The sequence below is a fragment of the Rhinatrema bivittatum genome, chromosome 6 (assembly GCF_901001135.1).
Source record: "Rhinatrema bivittatum chromosome 6, aRhiBiv1.1, whole genome shotgun sequence".
NCBI classification, from domain to species: domain Eukaryota; kingdom Metazoa; phylum Chordata; class Amphibia; order Gymnophiona; family Rhinatrematidae; genus Rhinatrema; species Rhinatrema bivittatum.
Window position 1 is genome coordinate 267,731,671 of NC_042620.1, and position 18,372 is coordinate 267,750,042.

At 42.1% G+C, this 18,372-nt stretch overlaps 1 protein-coding gene across 1 annotated transcript in view; it reads left to right on the plus strand.

Moving 5' to 3' along the window:
- Window positions 1-18,372, plus strand: part of LOC115094705 (zinc finger protein 85-like) — a 97,955-nt gene that overhangs the window by 45,505 nt on the left and 34,078 nt on the right. The window contains exon 4 of the mRNA XM_029607957.1: window positions 4,784-6,002. Within this exon, the coding sequence (XP_029463817.1) occupies window positions 4,784-6,002 (1,219 nt within the window). The remainder of the gene's footprint in view (window positions 1-4,783; window positions 6,003-18,372) is intronic.

Below are 18,372 nucleotides of genomic sequence, written 5' to 3' on the forward strand. Positions count from 1 at the left end.
CCTGCTGCACCAGGCCAATGCTCTCCGATCATGAGACCTTCCTTCTCCCACCAGGGCTGCCAGACTGTAGTTGGGACTTGGCTACTCTGTCCCTGAAGGTCTCATCTGTCTGCATTAGCTCCCCCAAGTCTGCCACTCTAGCCTTCAGAAATCAGACTCATTCTCTGAGAGTCAGGAGCTCTTTGCATCAGATGCACACGTACAATTTCTCACCGGCAGGTAAAACATTATACATGTGACACTCGATGCAAAAGACTGGGAGGCCCCCCTCTTGCTGCTGGACTGCTGCCTTCATCTTAAATTTGTTCAATTCCTAGTTAAGTTTTAGTTTGCTTCGGGAGTAGAACTGCATACAATTAGGGTCCTTTAAATATATTAGTATGGTGTGGGGAATTTCTGAATTTAAGTTAAGGCTGATTTTTTTTTCTATTTATTTTATTTTTTTGTGTGAAAGTGTTACCTGCCTATAAATTAAAGGATGAGCTAGGTGGGTGGGAGAGGTGGGGAACACAAACACACAAACTTCTGTTTTTTGCCTGCCTTTCCTACTACCTATTTAATATGAAGCACACAAACGTCTGTTAAGAACATACTCACACCTGAAACATTCTTTAATGGTAGAAATTCTGAGCAACTAAAACAAATATATGTGACAATAGAGGATATAATCAATCAGATTGACAAACTGAGCATAACAAATCATTAAGACTGGATGGCATCCACCCCAGATTTCTAAATGAACTAAAACATGAGATAGCTAACTTGTTACTAGTAATCTATAACCTATCGCTTAAAACAGCCATGATTCCTGAAGACTGAAGGGTGCCAATGTAATGATGATTTTTGAAAAGGACTCAAGGGGTGATCAGGGAAACTATAAATCAGATTCAGTGTCAAGCTGGATGGTGGAAACCGCTCTGAAAAATGAGATCACAGGCCATGTGGATAGACATGGGTTAATGGGGAAGAGTCAACATGGTTTTAGCAAAGGGAAGTCATGTCCTACCAATCTTTTAGAAATTTTTGAACCAGTTGATATAATATATTTGGATTTTCAAAAGGCATTTGATAGAGTCCCCATAAGAAACTTCTCAGGAAATTGTAGGGTCAATGGATAGGAGACAGTTTTCTATTGTGGATTGGTAACTGGTTAGTCCAGAAACAGAGGATGGGACTGGATGATTAGTTTTTCAAAGGGAGAGAGGTCTTTAGTGGAGTGCCACAGGAATAAATACTGGGACCTGTGCTGTTTAACACATTCATTGTTTGAGTACTTGCCAGTTTCTTGTATCTTGGTTTGGCCTCTGTTGGAAACAGGATGCTGGGCTTGATGGACCTTTGGTCTGACCCAGTATGGCATGTTCTTATGTTCTTATAGATGATCTGAAAAAGGGAGCAACAAATGATGTGATAAAGTTTACAGATGACACAAAATTGTTCAAATTTGTTAAAACAGCAGCAGATTGTGATGAATTGCAGAAGGACCTTGTGAGCAAGGAGACCGGGCAACTGAATGGCAGATAAGATTTCATATGGAGAGTAAAGAGTGTTGCACATGTGGAAAAGTGTAGGGTGCATGATGCTGGGTTCTATACTGGCAGTCACTACTCAGAAGGGGGACCTTGGAGTTTTTCTGGACAATATGTTGAGATCCTCTGCTCAGAGCACAGTGGCAGTCAAGGCAGATAGAATGTTAGAAATGATCTAAAAGGAATGAGGAATTAAATAGAAATTTTCATGTTGCTTCTATGATGAGCTGTGGTGCAACCCCGTCTTAAGTACTGTGTGCAGTTCTGGTTGCTCTATCTCAGGAGTGATATGGGTGGAACTAGAGGAGGTGCAGGGGAGAACATCGAAAACGTTAAGAGGAGATGGAACATCTCTGCTATGATGAGAACCTATTCAGGCTAGAGTTCTTCAGCTTAGAAAGGAGACAGCTGAGAGGGGACATGATGGAGGTTTATAAAATCACGAGTGGGTTGGAATGGCAAATAAAGAACCTTTTTGGTTGATACTGAGGCAAGGGGACAGTCCATGGAAATAACAACCTAGAAAATACTTCTTTACCTAAGCTGTGGAATCTGTTGCTGGAGAATGAGGTCAAGGCAACTGGCAAGGCAGGGTTAAGAAGACGTTTGGACACATTCCCGGAAGAGAAATCCATAATAAATTATTAGTCAGGTAGACTAAAGAAAGCTATTGCCATCCCTAGGAGTGAGTAACAAGAATTAGATCTACTTTATGGGATCTGCCAGGAACTTGCGACCTGGATTGGCCATAGTCAGAGGCAGGATACTGGGTTGAATGGACCTTGGCCTGACCCAGCATGGCAATTCTTATGCTCTTATTCATGAAATCTTTCATGACAGATTGCCCATTTTGGGTGTGGTGTGTTTAAAGAAATGTGACACAACTCAAATGTCTGACTTCTGGTCTGACTCCCCTTCATGGTGCTACCCCAAAGTCTAGCAGAGGGACATGGGATTCAGCTTGGGTGGGGATTAACCTTGGCTTTGATGTGGTACTTTGCTGCAGTGTTATGAACAATGCAGCAGGTGAACACAGTAAAAGCCACATACTCTGAGAAGTATTGAAAGCCCCCTGCCCCCCACGTGTTATCCCAACGCATGAAGTGACTTGATAACACTCCAAATAACTGCTCTATTATGGAGTAAGTAGACATATTGTAACATATTTAGTATCATAGTAACATAGAGAATGATGCAAAATAAAGACCGAAATGGCCCATTTAGTCTGCATAGTTTTGATTCGAGCACTTTGAATAGATGCACATATGACCTCCCACATGCAACCCAATACCAACCCCTCTCTCCCCACATCTTTTCCCTGAACTCTCAACCCTTTTTCTGTCGCTTCATATTTTCCTCAGCATACCCGCAGTCTGTTGCAGTGATGGCTCCCGTCACTTCCACAAGTAGGCCATTCCAGACCTTGCTACTTCAGCTTTGCTTCACCCAGGCAGCTTCCATGTTAAAGTCTGGCCTCCCTGTGTTCACTGAAATTTGGGTTTAACCATGGCCCTTGCATGTAGGTCCCCCAGCCTTCTTGCAGGCCCAATGCAATTATACCATTGCTGTTTAGGACTGCAAATACTGCCCCTTGCAGGTTACCTCAGTGCCTTCCTGAAAACACAATTACTGTTGTGGGCTGTGCCTGTCACTTCATGCAGGTCACATAGAGGTTGATATTCAAAAGGGTTTGACTGGCTAAGTTCAGGACTTAGCCGGAGAAACCCAGAGTTTGAATTATCCTACCCTGCTGAACATGGTCCTACCCAAAAAAAAGCACAGCACGTTCATAGTGAAACTCACAGTGCATGTTATCAGTTGAGCCCCTTTTAAAGGACAATTTTCAGCCTTTCCACATATTTTGCAGGTTCTTTGTACCCATGGGCCTGCAAGCTTGTTTTCAAAAGGGAAACTCCCTGTGAAGTATCCCTTGGAAAATGTCTTGCCCAGCTGGGAAATTAGTCCCCACACAGTTCGCAGGTTAAAAATCCCTTTCAGAAAGTCCGTGCAGGGAGTTAAAAATAAACTTCCTGTGTGTACTTTGCCAGGATGGCCTCCTGCCCCTTCTCACCATACTGCTGCACTTAGGGATAGGGAGCAATTTTTAAAGGGGCTTTCTCCATGGGTAAACTGTTTATCTACAGAAAATCCTTTTCAAAATTTGCCTCCTAAATAGTGTGTATGTTAAAAATTTAGCATCTGGTTCAAGATAGGTGTTAAATTCTAGGCCTTGAGCATATCATGCTATTTGCCATAAACCCACAAAATCCTAATTTGCATATAACATCCCTTCATTTACATGCATTTCGGTACTAATTTTAGCATATATGCATTGAACATAAGAAAATGCCATACTGGGTCAGACCAAGGGTCCATCAAGCCCAGCATCCTGTTTCCAACAGTGGCCAATCCAGGCCATAAGAACCTGGCAAGTACCCAAAAACTAAGTCTATTCCATGTAACCATTGCTAATGTCAGTGGCTATTATCTAAGTCAACTTAATTAATAGCAGGTAATGGACTTCTCCTCCAAGAACTTATCCAATCCTTTTTTAAACACAGCTATACTAACTGCACGAACCACATTCTCTGGCAACAAATTCCAGAGTTTAATTGTGCGTTGAGTAAAAAAGAACTTTCTCCGATTAGTTTTAAATGTGCCACATGCTAACTTCATGGAGTGCCCCCTAGTCTTTCTACTATCCGAAAGAGTAAATAACCGATTCACATCTACCCGTTCTAGACCTCTCATGATTTTAAACACCTCTATCATATCCCCCCTCAGCCGTCTCTTCTCCAAGCTGAAAAGTCCTAACCTCTGAGTCTGGTTTAGGGTGCATGCTGAGCTTTAGTTCATAAGCCTCTTAATCGTGCAGTAGTTTCACAGTCTGAAAACAACAGATAATGAAGCTGGACTAATCTGGAACTGAATTTTTTATTTTTTTTAATAATGCATCAGTAGAAAGGTTTGTGTATGAAAACTGCATGCTAGAGGTTTCATCCTGATCTTTTGAGCCTTACTAATGTTTGTACAGTCACCCAACAATTCCCATGGGTGCTGTTGTACCTTGAAATACTGAGCAATTAACTTTGCACCTATCTTTAATTACCAATATATCTGAAGTTGTTTTATCTCTGGTTATTCTCGACAAATCTCAGCTGCTCAGCATTTCATATTGTTTCTGGCTGGTTCTTATAATGTGTTTATAATCAGTATATGAAGTAAATACTAATTGTTATCCTTTAATCCAACAGAGGACAGTCTTGCGAACACAAACAAGGTGAAGAATCACAAAAAATGTTCAAAAAAGCTAAAATTAAAAGGAACATTAAAAAAGAATGCTATACATTGTTCAGAACAGGGAACGACCTGCAAACAGCAATACAAGTCAAGGAGGCATCCTGCAGAATACAAGCTGAAGAAAGCCACTGAGAGTCAAAGGGGGCCCCATAAACTATCAATCCCCATTATGCAACTAGGAACCTACACAGAGGAGACCCCAGACATAAGCATAGAAAGATACATCTTCCAGAGACCCCAGAATAAAAGGGGAAAATATGAGTGTGCTGAATGTGAGAGAACCTTTTGTCACAGCTCAACTCTTCTTAACCATCAGAGAGCTCATGCACAGAAACGACAACAAGAGCAGGAGAATGCTGAAAAAGGCTCCATTAAAAGTGCACATTGGATTGTCAACAGGAGAAATCATACAGGAGAGAGACCATTTAAATGTAAAGACTGTGATAAGAGCTTCTGCCATAAATCAAGCTTGATCACCCACCACAGAATCCACACAGGAGAGAGACCATACCAATGTACAGAATGTGAAAAAACATTTGGTCACAAATCATGTCTCATCACTCATCAAAGGACACACACAGGAGAAAGACCATATAAGTGTACAGAGTGTGAGAAAAGTTTCAGTGATAGTTCACATTTCATTTTGCATAAGAGAACACACACAGGGGAGAGACCATATAAATGCCCAGACTGTGAAAAATGCTTCAGTAGAAGTTCACATCTTAATGAGCATAAGAGAACCCATACAGGAGAAAGACCATACAAATGTGTACATTGTGAAAAAAGCTTTGGTGACAGTTCAACTCTCATTAAACATAAGAGAACACACACAGGAGAGAGACCATATAAATGCATATACTGTGAAAAAGGCTTCATTAAAAGTTCCCATCTTACTGTACATATGAGAACGCACACCGAAGAGAAACCATATAAATGTCCTGACTGTGAGAAAAGCTTCAGTGATAGCTCGAGCTTCATCAGACACAAAAGAACACACACGGGGGAGAGACCATACAGATGTGCATACTGTGAGAAAAGCTTCAGCGACCTATCAAGTGTCATTAAACACCAGCGGATCCATACGGGAGAAAAACCATATAAGTGTCAAGATTGTGAAAAGTGCTTTAATCAGAGCTCTGCACTTATCAAACACCAAAGGATCCACAGCCGACAGTGAGCAAGAGAAGACAGCAAGACTTGGCCATTGCAAAGAAAAATCCCATACTGGGGGTCCCATTTCCAAAGTCATTTTGCTTTTGCAAAAAATAGTCTGATCTGTTTGCAAGTACCAATGGCAATGCAATGAAAAATGGGACATTTTCAGGCCAGGGTCAAGAGGTTGGGCAGATCCATACAATATGCAATGGATTGCACATAATGCGGTCAGGGTCCTAAGATGCCCATACTATCTGAAAAGCTGAAAAGCTTTTGAAAACTTAAAAATAAAAAATAATGTTCCAGCCCTGACATAATGTTGATAAGAGAGGAGAGAAGAAAACTTAGAGCCAAAATGAAATTTTATTTATTGGTATTAATTATTACAAATGTATCTGAATAAGATTTCTTCTGCTACTCCATATGTCACCATATCCAACTTTTTTAGGCTTAACAAGATGAAGGCAATGAACTTTTTCTTTGACACTTAATATAATACATTGCAGAGCATTTATTCCAGTGTGGATGCTGAAATACAAGTGAGCATTGGACCCCAGTTGAACAATGGTTGCTGTGGGTGAATTTTAAAATAATAATTTACATTCTTTCTGCATCTTCCATCTCCTTTACATTATAATATATTTCAGAAACATGAATACGGCCAACACTGGAGTGAGAAGTCTAGCTCCCAACTTTGATGTTTGTCTTGTATGACAATTTCTAAAAGTGAGAAGAAACAATGATGTCATTACTAAATATGGCTTTGTAACGTGACCTACAGGGAGATAAAACAACTTGCCCAAAGGTACCCAAACTCACAGGGTCATTTATCAAAATGCGTTATCATGCGCATTAGGGCTCTAACGCCCACCATAATGCCGTAACGCCCACTATAAATACTGCATCGCAAAATGTATATGCAAATTTAAAATTAGTATTTGAGTGGGAGGAGTAAATGGAAATGAGGTTCAGTTAACATGGCACGCACACTATCGCGGGATTTAACGACAGAAATAACTATTCTGTATTTTCTGTGCATTATGCATGCGTTAGCAGGCCGAAACGGTATTTATCGCCACTGCTGGTTAGAGATAGAGATCTGTGGAGGCTCACTTATATTTGAACTTTTTATACCATTGTAAGAGGGGGCATTATGAACTCAGGATGAGGTTTGTGAGGTGGGGTGGGTTTTGGAGGGGCAGTTTTACATGCACAGTCATACGCACGAACAGTGCAGTTACCATTAGTGAAGTTAACTTTTTTGTGATCCTCTCTCTCTCACAGCCTCAGGAAAATTAGCCTAACAACGCCCCTTTTTTTTAGTGCGCACGTTATTTCTGCTATATTTATAGCAAAATGATGAATCTAGGTCTCAATGAGAAAGGAACTTGCATCCCTGAGTTTCTGCATTTCTATTTCTGGCCCCCAGTTCATTGCTCTAACCACCAGAATACCCCAGTGCACCCATCAGCAGCCCTGGACACCAGTGCTGTAAGCTATGATCTAGAGAGATGCCATGATTCCAACTGACATCCCTATACAAGTTTATAACCTGAAATACTGTATAATTCTGTGATAAAAACAAAACAAAAAAACAGAATTGACTTTGGTAATGGAATTATCAGCGCTAATTGACTACTGTATGTTTGTTACAGACAGGAGATAAAATGTACAGAAGTAGCACAAAAGTAATTAATGAATTAGAACTGGTATTCACAGCTGAATGATGAAAAGTTGAGCAAACCATGTTGGGAGCACAACCTGAGAACTCCAGGTTTATGCGAATGTTAAAGCTGTTAGCCAGCAGACTTATCCTACCATTTAAACAGCTTAAAGGCGTGAGGTAGAAATAAATAAATAAATAAATAAAGATGTCCTCATAGGCACAACATCAAGAATGCCTTCTAATATTGCAGAGATCATTTCACACAACCGCAGACCCATAAGGCCTCCCCAAAAAGAATCTATCCCCACCCCCCATTTTTTTTCTTTCTTGAATCCTCCCACCCCAGATGGCATTCCTGGATGGCAGTGAGAATCCTTGCCAGACCCAAGAGTTGGAGGAATATCACCTTCAAGATAACCCCTACGTGAAGGAACCCAAATCTGCTGCACTGAAGCATAAAGTACTACAACTTATTCCATGGGGCTGGCCCCCGGGACCGTTTTAGTATAAAGCAAGAAGAGTCTTCACAGCATTAAAAAGTACCAATGAGTCTACCTCAAGAGCAAAAAAAACCCTCTGTTATCATAGCATTTGAAAAAAAAAAAAAACTTATCCAGCTGGAAGAAAATAAACTTGAGAGATCATAGAAAGAGATCATATGAAATCATAGAAGTAAATAAGCGGCAAGAAAGCATGGGACAGGCACAGGATCTTTAGCAGTAAGGGAAAAGCTGAAGATAAGCAGTGGGAAGGGGAACCTGATAGAATAGGTCTGGCAGTCGATTTTTCATCATATTCTACGTTTCTAAAAGTTGTACAAACTCCCATATTGCTATTGGCATGGTCATATGTAGGGAGGGGAGGGGAAATAGTTGTACACCATACTTTTTTGGGGGGGGGGGGCCACATAGTAGCCATGCCCTGGGGTGATATCATTAGACTCAGCCTTCCATAAACTATCACTACTCCCCTTATTCTAAGGCAGCCTGAAGAATGCTGTTTCCTGTGATCCACTGGGGCCACAAACCGTGAGAAGCAGTGTTGACCCTGTCTGTGGCCTGGCTATCAGGTGCTTCCATTCTGCTCCTTCTATGCTAGCTCCTTTCCCTCCCCTGCCTGCCAAATCGCTGATCGGAACTCATGGGAGATAGGGGAGCCCGCACAGCAGGAGTGGCTAAAAGAACCTGATGGCTCGCCCTGCACGCCTACCGTCTGGGATGCAGAAGCAGACATATGCATTGTAGGCATGTTCTAGATTATACGCACGCAAGTGTGCACATGATTTATAATTCCAGTGTATGCACACTCGCATGCCCATATGCATAAGTATGGGCGTCCGCACACTTGTTATAAAGTTACCATCTTGATGTAATATTGCTCATATAAATTTAAATAGACCAACTAACTGCTGCCTCTGTGTGACTTAATAATTTTCTCAATTATTGTAAATCTGAAAATTGATGATGACATTTTTCACAATGCTGGACCAAATGGGACAAGACACTGATTCAGCTGTTCAATGTCGGGATTATACCAGGGACTATACTAGGATTATAATGCTTTATCGGGAAGACACTTCAGCATGAACACATACAGCGTTACGAGAGATAAGTGTCCCCACAAAATCATTTTTATTTGCATTTATAAAAACTTCACACACAAAAAAGTTCCACACATGACCAATCATTATAGCATTGTAGACGCTTACAGTGGGAAGTATCTGTACACTCATGATACAGCAAGCATCCTTACGAGTATGAGGGTGATGTTCCACTTTGAAGGTGCTATTCAGTGTTTGACACAATAGTGAGTGGCTATATATTTTTTTTTTCTCCATCATTTTCAGAGGGCCAGGAAGTGACACAGGCTCCAGGTATGGAGAGATCCCCCTAACCTTCACTTAAGGACCTCCCCCTATTCTTTTCGTCCTCGGGAAGTGAGGGGTTGCTTTGACTTGATTCACCCTGGACCCCTCATCCCCCTAAGACTAGCCCTGATTACTGAATGAGCCACACGGGAAGGACACTTTTTATGTGCAGAATGAGAAAGCAGAGAATCATGCCGTGTTAGTCCACTTGGATATGTAGAATTAAGGGTTTACAAACAAACTGTAGGTGATAACGTTTTACTGGACTAACTTAAATCATTTGTGATTAACTTTTGAATGTTATCCTTGCTTCATCGGGTCAATGAAGAACAGCACAGTTACACATCAGATACGAGCCCTTTCACCTGTCATATGTTACTGTCTTCTAGTCTTGGTCAACCTCACCCCTTCTTTCCTTTCCTGAGCTGTAATGGATATGCTACTTCTACTAGTTAACACTTCTATAGCACCACTCGACATATGCCTAAGACCTAGATCAGAGATGACCAACTCCCATCCTCCAGAGCCACAAACGGGCCCGGTTTTCAGGATATCCACAATGAATGTACATCAGATACATTTGCAGGCAATTGAGGCAGTGCATGGAAATCTATCTCATGCATATTCATTGTGGATATCCTGAAAACCAGGTCTGTTTGTGGCTCTTGAGGATGAGAGTTGGCCAACCCTGACCTAGATGATTCTGTGCTATTTAAACGCCATGTAATTGCACTCTTTCTTCACTAACCAGATGACGAGAGGATAACTCTCTAAAACTAGTCACAGACATATTACATTAGTCCAATAAAAAGGTTATTACCTACAACTTATTTCTTGATCTTTAATTTTACAGAATGCAAACAAAGGTTTCAGTTACAGTTACATTCAGTGTCAAAAATCTGCAGAGCTAGTAAGAGATTTAGGAAGCTCAGCCTGTTCTGGCTCAAGCGTAAGGATCCTTCCTGGTATGAACGTACAGTTCTCCTTTGGAATCAATAACATGCTTTACAATCAGAATAAACATAAAACATATATATTTGCCTACATCATGGGCTGCAAGTTGAATGCCTCACTTGCATGTTTGCTTATAACAAGAACTGTTTGTCATACGCCCTGCCTGCAGGTTTTCTTCTAACATGAGCAACATCTCATTCTCCGCCTGCACATCTACATATAGCGTGAACGCTATGTCATATACCTAGCTTGCAACTCTGTTTTTGACATGAAATATAGTTCTACTGTGTATTGTGGACTGTCACATTGCCCTGAGACTACTATTGTTTAAGAATACCATGTAGTGAAAAAATATCTAGCCTCAAGTCTTCAGTATGTCCAAAATACTGCATTCACCTCCTCATCTGTTTTAAAATGTGAGGGGAAGGAGAGGTTATAATATCACCACAGTCCTTGGGAAACCTTGCCTTCTCTCTCTCATGCAGTTTAAATCAAACATGTTCTTTTCAGAATCCTCCCTGAACTTCCTGTCTAACATCCATTCCCTAAGTCCACTCTCTTAACATATCTGATTGATTTATATTCCGCTTTTCAGGCACTTCAAAGTGGATTACATGCAGGTACTGTAGGTGTTTCTTCTCTTGAGCCATGTTCTTCATTAGATCAGAAATCATTATGTTCCCTCCTAACAGCCCATTTTTTCCTCAATTTTATCTTGCTTGGAGTTTACAACCCAAATTATTCCTGTCTTTCTATCCTTCTGAACTTCTAATCCTTATCCTTCTTGCCTACTGTCCTAAGTCATGTCTTCCCTCTGTATCTACAAGCAGCCCAGTCACAGATGGAGGCAAGTGCTTCTCTGCTGCTGCCTCCTGAGTCTGGAACGAGCTAGTCGGGTCATTTTACCTCTCTCCAGCTCCTATTCTTCACTCCTTGTCTGCTTGGATCTGTTCTCGTGAGTTGATGTACTGCACTGTCCTTTGTACTGTAAGTGATTGTGAAGCCATCTGAGACATAGGTATGAATGACACTATATGAAATAGCATTATTTTTAGAGTGGAAGACTTGTTAGGATTATCTTTTGTACTTATTTACTTGCATCCCTTGAGGTTTTTCTACAGTTATTATTTCTTATTTATATGGTGCTATCAAAGTACATAGATAAATTCCCCATGTTATGGTTGCCCTGTTTCAAAGGTGGAGTGATAAGACAGGGACTTGAATCAAGGTTTCCAGGTTTATATCTCTGTGTCCTAAGTACTAGACTACAATGCCATGGCTATGTATTTTTTTGTGTTTTTGTTGCTATTATTGGATACGGATGTGTGCTGCATTATACTATTATGAACTTGTTGTTGTATAGTGATATATCTGTGACACAAACAATAAAATGTAAGTTATGGTATGTATGACCCGATCACAATACATGTGTTTTGGTCTATGTATTACCAGAGCCATACCCAGGCCATTTGGCACCTATGGCCAAATGAAAAAATGCGCCCTCACCCTGAGCACCACACACCACCACCAGTTGGGAAACTCTGTTAAATGTACGGGGCTTTACTTTTTATTTTGACCCAGAGTTTCCTTGTGCTCCTTTGGGCTTCTAGCTCAATCGGAACATAAGCCTTATTTATTTATAAAAATGTATAACTCACTCTCTATATAATTCTAGGCGGGGTACAAAATGACATATATATTAAAACTTTTATAACCATCAAAAGATACACAAACAAAAATATTTATAGAGCCATGCATCAAATATTGCTCATCATATTTAAATTAGTTAGGTTTCCAATGCTCAAATAATGAATATGCAAAATATTTGTATCTGTAGCTTATGGACAGATGAGAGGCTTCAGTATCATCAGATATGTCCAATGTGCCTAACATAAGAAGCTGGGAAACTGCCCACGAAGTTTCTCTTTGAAAATCTGGGGGTCAGCTGGAACCAGGAGTACTTGCACAGTCACAGACTTTGCACCTGCTTTGTACCGAATACAAGATCAACATTGTAAAGCACATGCAGGAATTTCAAAATGAAATCCCAGCAAGTTGCTCGTCAGCTCCACTCTCCCCCTTACAGCCTTGTACCTGCCCCCCCCCCCCCCCGGTCACACCCTCCCCACATAGAATTAAAAATTATGCATACAATTTTATAAGGAAAACATTCAAAGTACAGTCTTCTGAGACTAAAAATATTCCCTACAACATGTATATTATTAGAATTACATGCACTATTGTGGTGCCAACCAGAAAACCCTGCTAAAATGAGAAAAAAAAGACATTTGGAACCCTTATGGCAAGCCCATGGCATGTTGGGTGTGGGCTTGGCCTTGAAAAAGCCATGAGTAAACTGAATTAGAATTATAATTGTTAGGAATCAGACTGCGGAGTTAGCAATCTGATGTGTGCGAGCTCCTCTGGAGGGGAGGAGCTAGCACTCTGGTATGAAGCGAGCTCTTCTGGAGGGAGGAGCTAGCTATCTGATATGATCTACTCCTCCAGAGGGGAGGAGTTAGCAATCTATTGTAGATCTGATGCCGGATGGGCAGAGGCATCAGATAGGAGTAGCAATCTGTTATGGATCTGCTAGGGAGTTAGCAATCTCTTATGCTTCGAATCCTGAGAGAGGAAGAGTAGCATTCTTGTAGGAAAGCTCTGGTTAGAGCTAGAAGTACGATCTGTAGTGTACTAGTTCCAGCAGGAGGTTTAGCAAGCTGTTATGAATCTGTTGCTGAAGACTCCTGGTAGGAAAGGAGTAGCCATCTGTTACCAGTGGAGTGCTTGGAAAGGACACTCAGCTGTAGAGAAATGTAGATAGGTGAATCCTTGGGCCGATGGCAGATGACAGCGCCCCCAGAAGGATATCCCGAGAGGGACCACCGGCCAGGCTTGAGTATGGAGACACACAGAATTCTTTTATTAGACAGGTAATAGAACCACCAGAGGTGGCAGTAGTGAGCTGCTATGCCCTGCAGGGCTGAAGTCCCTCAGATTCTGGAACCACAATCCCAGGGTGGCTGAGCTGTAGAGAAACTATAGATAGTGAGTAGACAGGTATACTGTGTTCATAGCCAGAACTGGATGACAGATCTCACATAAGGTCTTTAGAAAGCTCAGTAGCTGGAAAGGGTTAGGCCCTCGAGGAACGAGTACCTGGTTCCAGGGAGAGCTCTGAGAGAGCGATGGTAACTCACAATTGTATGTAGCAGTGATAGCTTCCAGGCAGTAGAGAATCTTCAGAGTGTTCAGGAACATGGGCCCTCGAGAAGCGAGTACCGGTTCCCATCGGCAATCTAAAAGGGAACTCACAATTGTCTGTATCTGTGATAGCTTCCAGGCATTACAGAATATTCAGAGTGTTCAGGAACATGGGCCCTCGAGAAGCGAGTACCGGTTCCCATCGGCAATCTGAAATAGAGAAAAGAGAGCGAGGCCCCCGAGGAGCAGGTACCCCTGGTAAGTCCGAGGAGGCAGAATAGCTTAGGTAACGAAACCCTTGTCTGGTAAACCTTTGCTAACTCAATCCATTAGCAATTTCTGAGACCTTTTATATTGGAAGCGGATGACGTCAGTTCAGGGGGACACCCCCGAGGTTTGCACCCTTGCTGGTACATCATTTGGAGCGCGCGTGCCCTACGTCATCAGGAACATGGCGGATCCACAGCATTGTGCCGCTCTGGGGATGCCGGAAGAAGACAGCAAGAAGACGTCGCGGCAGCAACCCGTCCATCAGGCCCGGAGGGAGTCGCCACAGTGGTAAGGAGGGCGGAGTGAGGGAGTCGAGCAGCGACGGACACAACAATAATATAGAACCTCACATACCAAATCAGCACTAACTGCCAACACCCAAACAGTAACAACTCTATCTATGAAAAGGCAACATTGCAAATATACCTGGCCATAAAATACCAACACACTTTCTATTAGGAAAACAGAACAAACAATAAAATCATGCTGATACAAAGAATAAATATTTCAAAACAGTTGACAAATAGAACTTCCAATAATTAAAAATTCATAAAACATTTCCAAACACCAATACAATATTTCAAAACAGTAGATACAGTAAATGGTACCCAATAATTAAAACAAATAAGGATTTTTAAAAATCTCTGGCTTTCCATACCTGGGAACTGCTTGTTTCCAGATGCTCTGAGGCTGTCATGGTTTAGTAGGGGGAGACTAGGAGGTTGTTGCACACACACTCATAAGCACACTCTCTCTCACACACATTTATTTATTTATTTATTTATTTAACACTTTTTTATACCGACCTTCATAGTGATAACCATATCGGATCGGTTTACATATAACAAGGATAACTGAAGCAATAAATAAAGTGATTAACAATAGAGGAGAAAAAGGTAAAGTTACATTCAACAGGGTGTAGAACTTGGAAGCTAAATAGCTGGAAAAAAATAAAGGCAGGAAGTATTGTAACATAATAGTATAGGATGTGGGTTAAAGCTTAAGGTGCTTTAACCTGGAAGTCCATCTTTCGAGAGGATAGCAAACCATTCGTCTGGGAGGGGATAAATTTGTCCAGGAGAGAATAATGGTGACTAGAGATTGTCTGGAGGGTCAGCAAAGGCTTGATGAAATAGCCACGTTTTGAGTTTTTTTCTGAACGTTAAGAGGCAGGGTTCTAATCTGAGGCCTGAGGGAATGTTATTCCAGATAGAAGGTCCTGCTATTGTATTGACACATACTCTGTCATGCACATTCACAAACTCACATTCTCAGTCACACATTCACGTTCTCTCTCACATGCTCAGACATACACGCTCACTCTTATATACTTAATCATTCACACTCACATGCTTGCTTTCTCACATATTCAGTCACACACTCACTTTCTCGCTTTCTCACATGATGAGACACACACACATAGTTTATAGTTTATTACTTTTTATATACCGACGTATCAGAAATCAATCACATCTGTTTACAATAAAAGAAAATTGGTTCTTACCTGATAATTTTCATTCCTGTAGTACCACGGATCAGTCCAGACTCCTGGGTTTTGCCTCCCCTCCAGCAGATGGAGACAGAGAAAGTTGTAACAGACTCTGCCATCTATACCTGGGTGCCACCCACAGCCTGCCAGTATTACTCAGTTTCAAAGTAGTATGGTCCAACAAACTAACTATATACAGGAACCATAAACTGAACCGGATCACTAACCCCAAGCGTGACCCTAACCCATGAAAACAGGGTAACCAATACTGATCTGCAGACCAGAATAAATCAACACTAAATGAGCGGACTCTCCATTATTTCTATGCTTCAAACTGTCTCCGTATCCAAGAAGGACAGAATTCTGGACTGATCCGTGTTACTACAGGAACTAGGGATGTGCATTTGTTTTCAATGCATTGGCAATCCGCAACGCATAAGTCCCTTTTCGTTGTATTCATGGGTTCACGAAATGCATCGCGATCCCCCACGAATACAACATATCATATTAGTTTCATTCTTTTGGCTCGCAGTGATTTCTTAGCGGCCATTTGAAATAGGAGATAGCAAAAACTAGCCCTTTCTTGTGAGTCATAAGTGACCTCACAGCCCTGTCACAGAGTGGGTCAGACAGGTTGGCAAGGAGACCAGAATACAACCTATCAGAGCTAAGGATTTTTCTAATGCAGCCAAACGCCGCTCTCACTCAGTGCTCTGTGACGCTATTCCTGATGATGCAGCACTATTTATACGTTAAGCACATGGCGTGCCACGCACTTTCTTTGTGGGGATGGTCCGGGGAGGTGGCTGCACTCAGAGCATATTTTGATGTTTGAAATCTGTATTCAATTGCTCACTATTTTAATAGAATTTTCCATTGAAAAAGATATTTCTTTGATTTGGATGCAGTGCCGCAAGTAAGCCATGCTTTATTTGATTGCACTTTTTTTTTTTATTGATCTCAGAGGTCTCTATGTCTGTGCCACTGAGACAAGCTGCTAGCAGTGGCATGTTGCTGGTTATTTTTATATTTTACCCCCTGGGGTAGGTTGCAAGCAGGATTTGGGTGTTGTGGATGGGAGATATATTCAATTGTTAGCTACTTTGCTAGAATTTTCCATTGAAAAAGATATTTCTTCCTTTTTGCTGCTGTGCCAAGCAAGCCATCCTTTTTATTTAACTGCAGGTTTTTTTTTTATTGAACTCAGGCTGTCTCTTTGTGCTCTTTTAAGTCAAGAAGACAGTGCACTTACTGGGCATCAGTGGGCATTGGACAGTTTTGCAGACTCACATATATATTATTGGGAGAGCAGTGCTCTCTGAAGCCAAATCCCCAGTGGGCCTCTTTTGTAGTTATAAGCTTGGTGTGTGCATACAGCAGTCCCAGTTTTAGTGTACATCCAGGCACAGCCTCGTGGGCCTGGGAGCGGTTAGCAGACTCATGTATATTGGGACAGCGGTGCTCTCTGAAGCCAAGTCCCCAGTGGGCCTCTTTTGGAAATAATTATTTTAATTGAAATCCCTAGTAGGCAGTGACATTAAATCCATAATGTCAGGGAAAGCTAGACATAGTCGAGTGTTTGGGACTGGCAGAGGAGGCACTTCAAAAGGCAGTGCCAGTCCCTCATTAAAGTTAAAAAGGGACCGGTTCCAATCTAAAATCTCTGGAGGGGCAGGCAGTTCCATCCAGAAAAAAATGAAATTTCAAGATGATGCATCGCCACCACCTGTTTCTGACCCTGTAGTTTTGGAGGTGAGGGAAGGGGAGGCTGAGTCATGCCAGACAAAATGGCGACATCCAAAAGCAACAGTGTGACAGCAGACTCGACTTAACATTGACAATGTAGCACAGGCACTGTTTGCTTCTGATTCTGATGAAGAATCATCTTGTGTGGGATTCTCATCATCAGAAATGGAAGAAGTAATAGATGAAGAAGGTTTAAGAGGATTAGTTAGTCCTGTCTTAGCCTCCACTTCAGTGCAGCAGGGGAGAGATGAAACTGATGATGATGAGGAAGAAGAGCACTGTCCTGCAATGGGCCCATGATGCCCGCACCGCGAGTCATCCCGGGAGAGCTCGTACCCTAGTGGCGTTACAACGCTTCTACTGGTGGCCTACAATCAGACGCGACGTAAAAGATTATGTGGACTCCTGCCCGGTCTGCACCCAGCAAAAACCACTTGCAGGTCAACCCTGGGGCTTACTTCAACCTCTTCCAGCACCCATGGTGCCATGGTCGACCTACCACCCCCTGAAGGCAACACCATCATATGGATGATAGTAGACCGATTCTTGAAAATGGCGCACTTTGTCGCTCTGCCCACTCTTCCCACTGCCCCACAATTGGCACAACTGTTTGTTCAACAAGTTTTCCGTCTCCATGGTCTTCCGCAGCATATTGTTTCAGATCGGGGAACACAATTCACAGCCAAGTTCTGGAGAGCACTCTGCAAAATGTTTAGCATATCGCTAGACTTCACCATGGCCTATCACCCACAAGCTAGACAAGTGGAGAGGACCCACAGAACCCTGAAACAGTTCCTTCGTAGCTACATCAATGCATGTCAAAGCGATTGGGCATCCCACCTGCTATGGGCAGAATTCACGTTGAATTCTCACGTCTCATCAGCCACCAAGACGTCTCCATTCCAATTGGTGTATGGCCGACAACCTCTTCCTCCACTACCAGTACCGTTAACAGTTCCATCCCCGGCGGCTCAGCTGAAGGCTATCAGTTACACCCCCTCCCCCCCTCCCAGTTAGCCAAAATCTGGACATGGGTAGAAACTCGTGCACAGACTTGCACAATAGCAGAGCACATTATTGCATTGCAATACACACACATAACAGGACACTCACGAGCATATAATTCCCTGAAGAGCAAATCAGGTCCCATCACCAAACAGGCTTTACACCTGGTGCAGGCACTACCATTCAC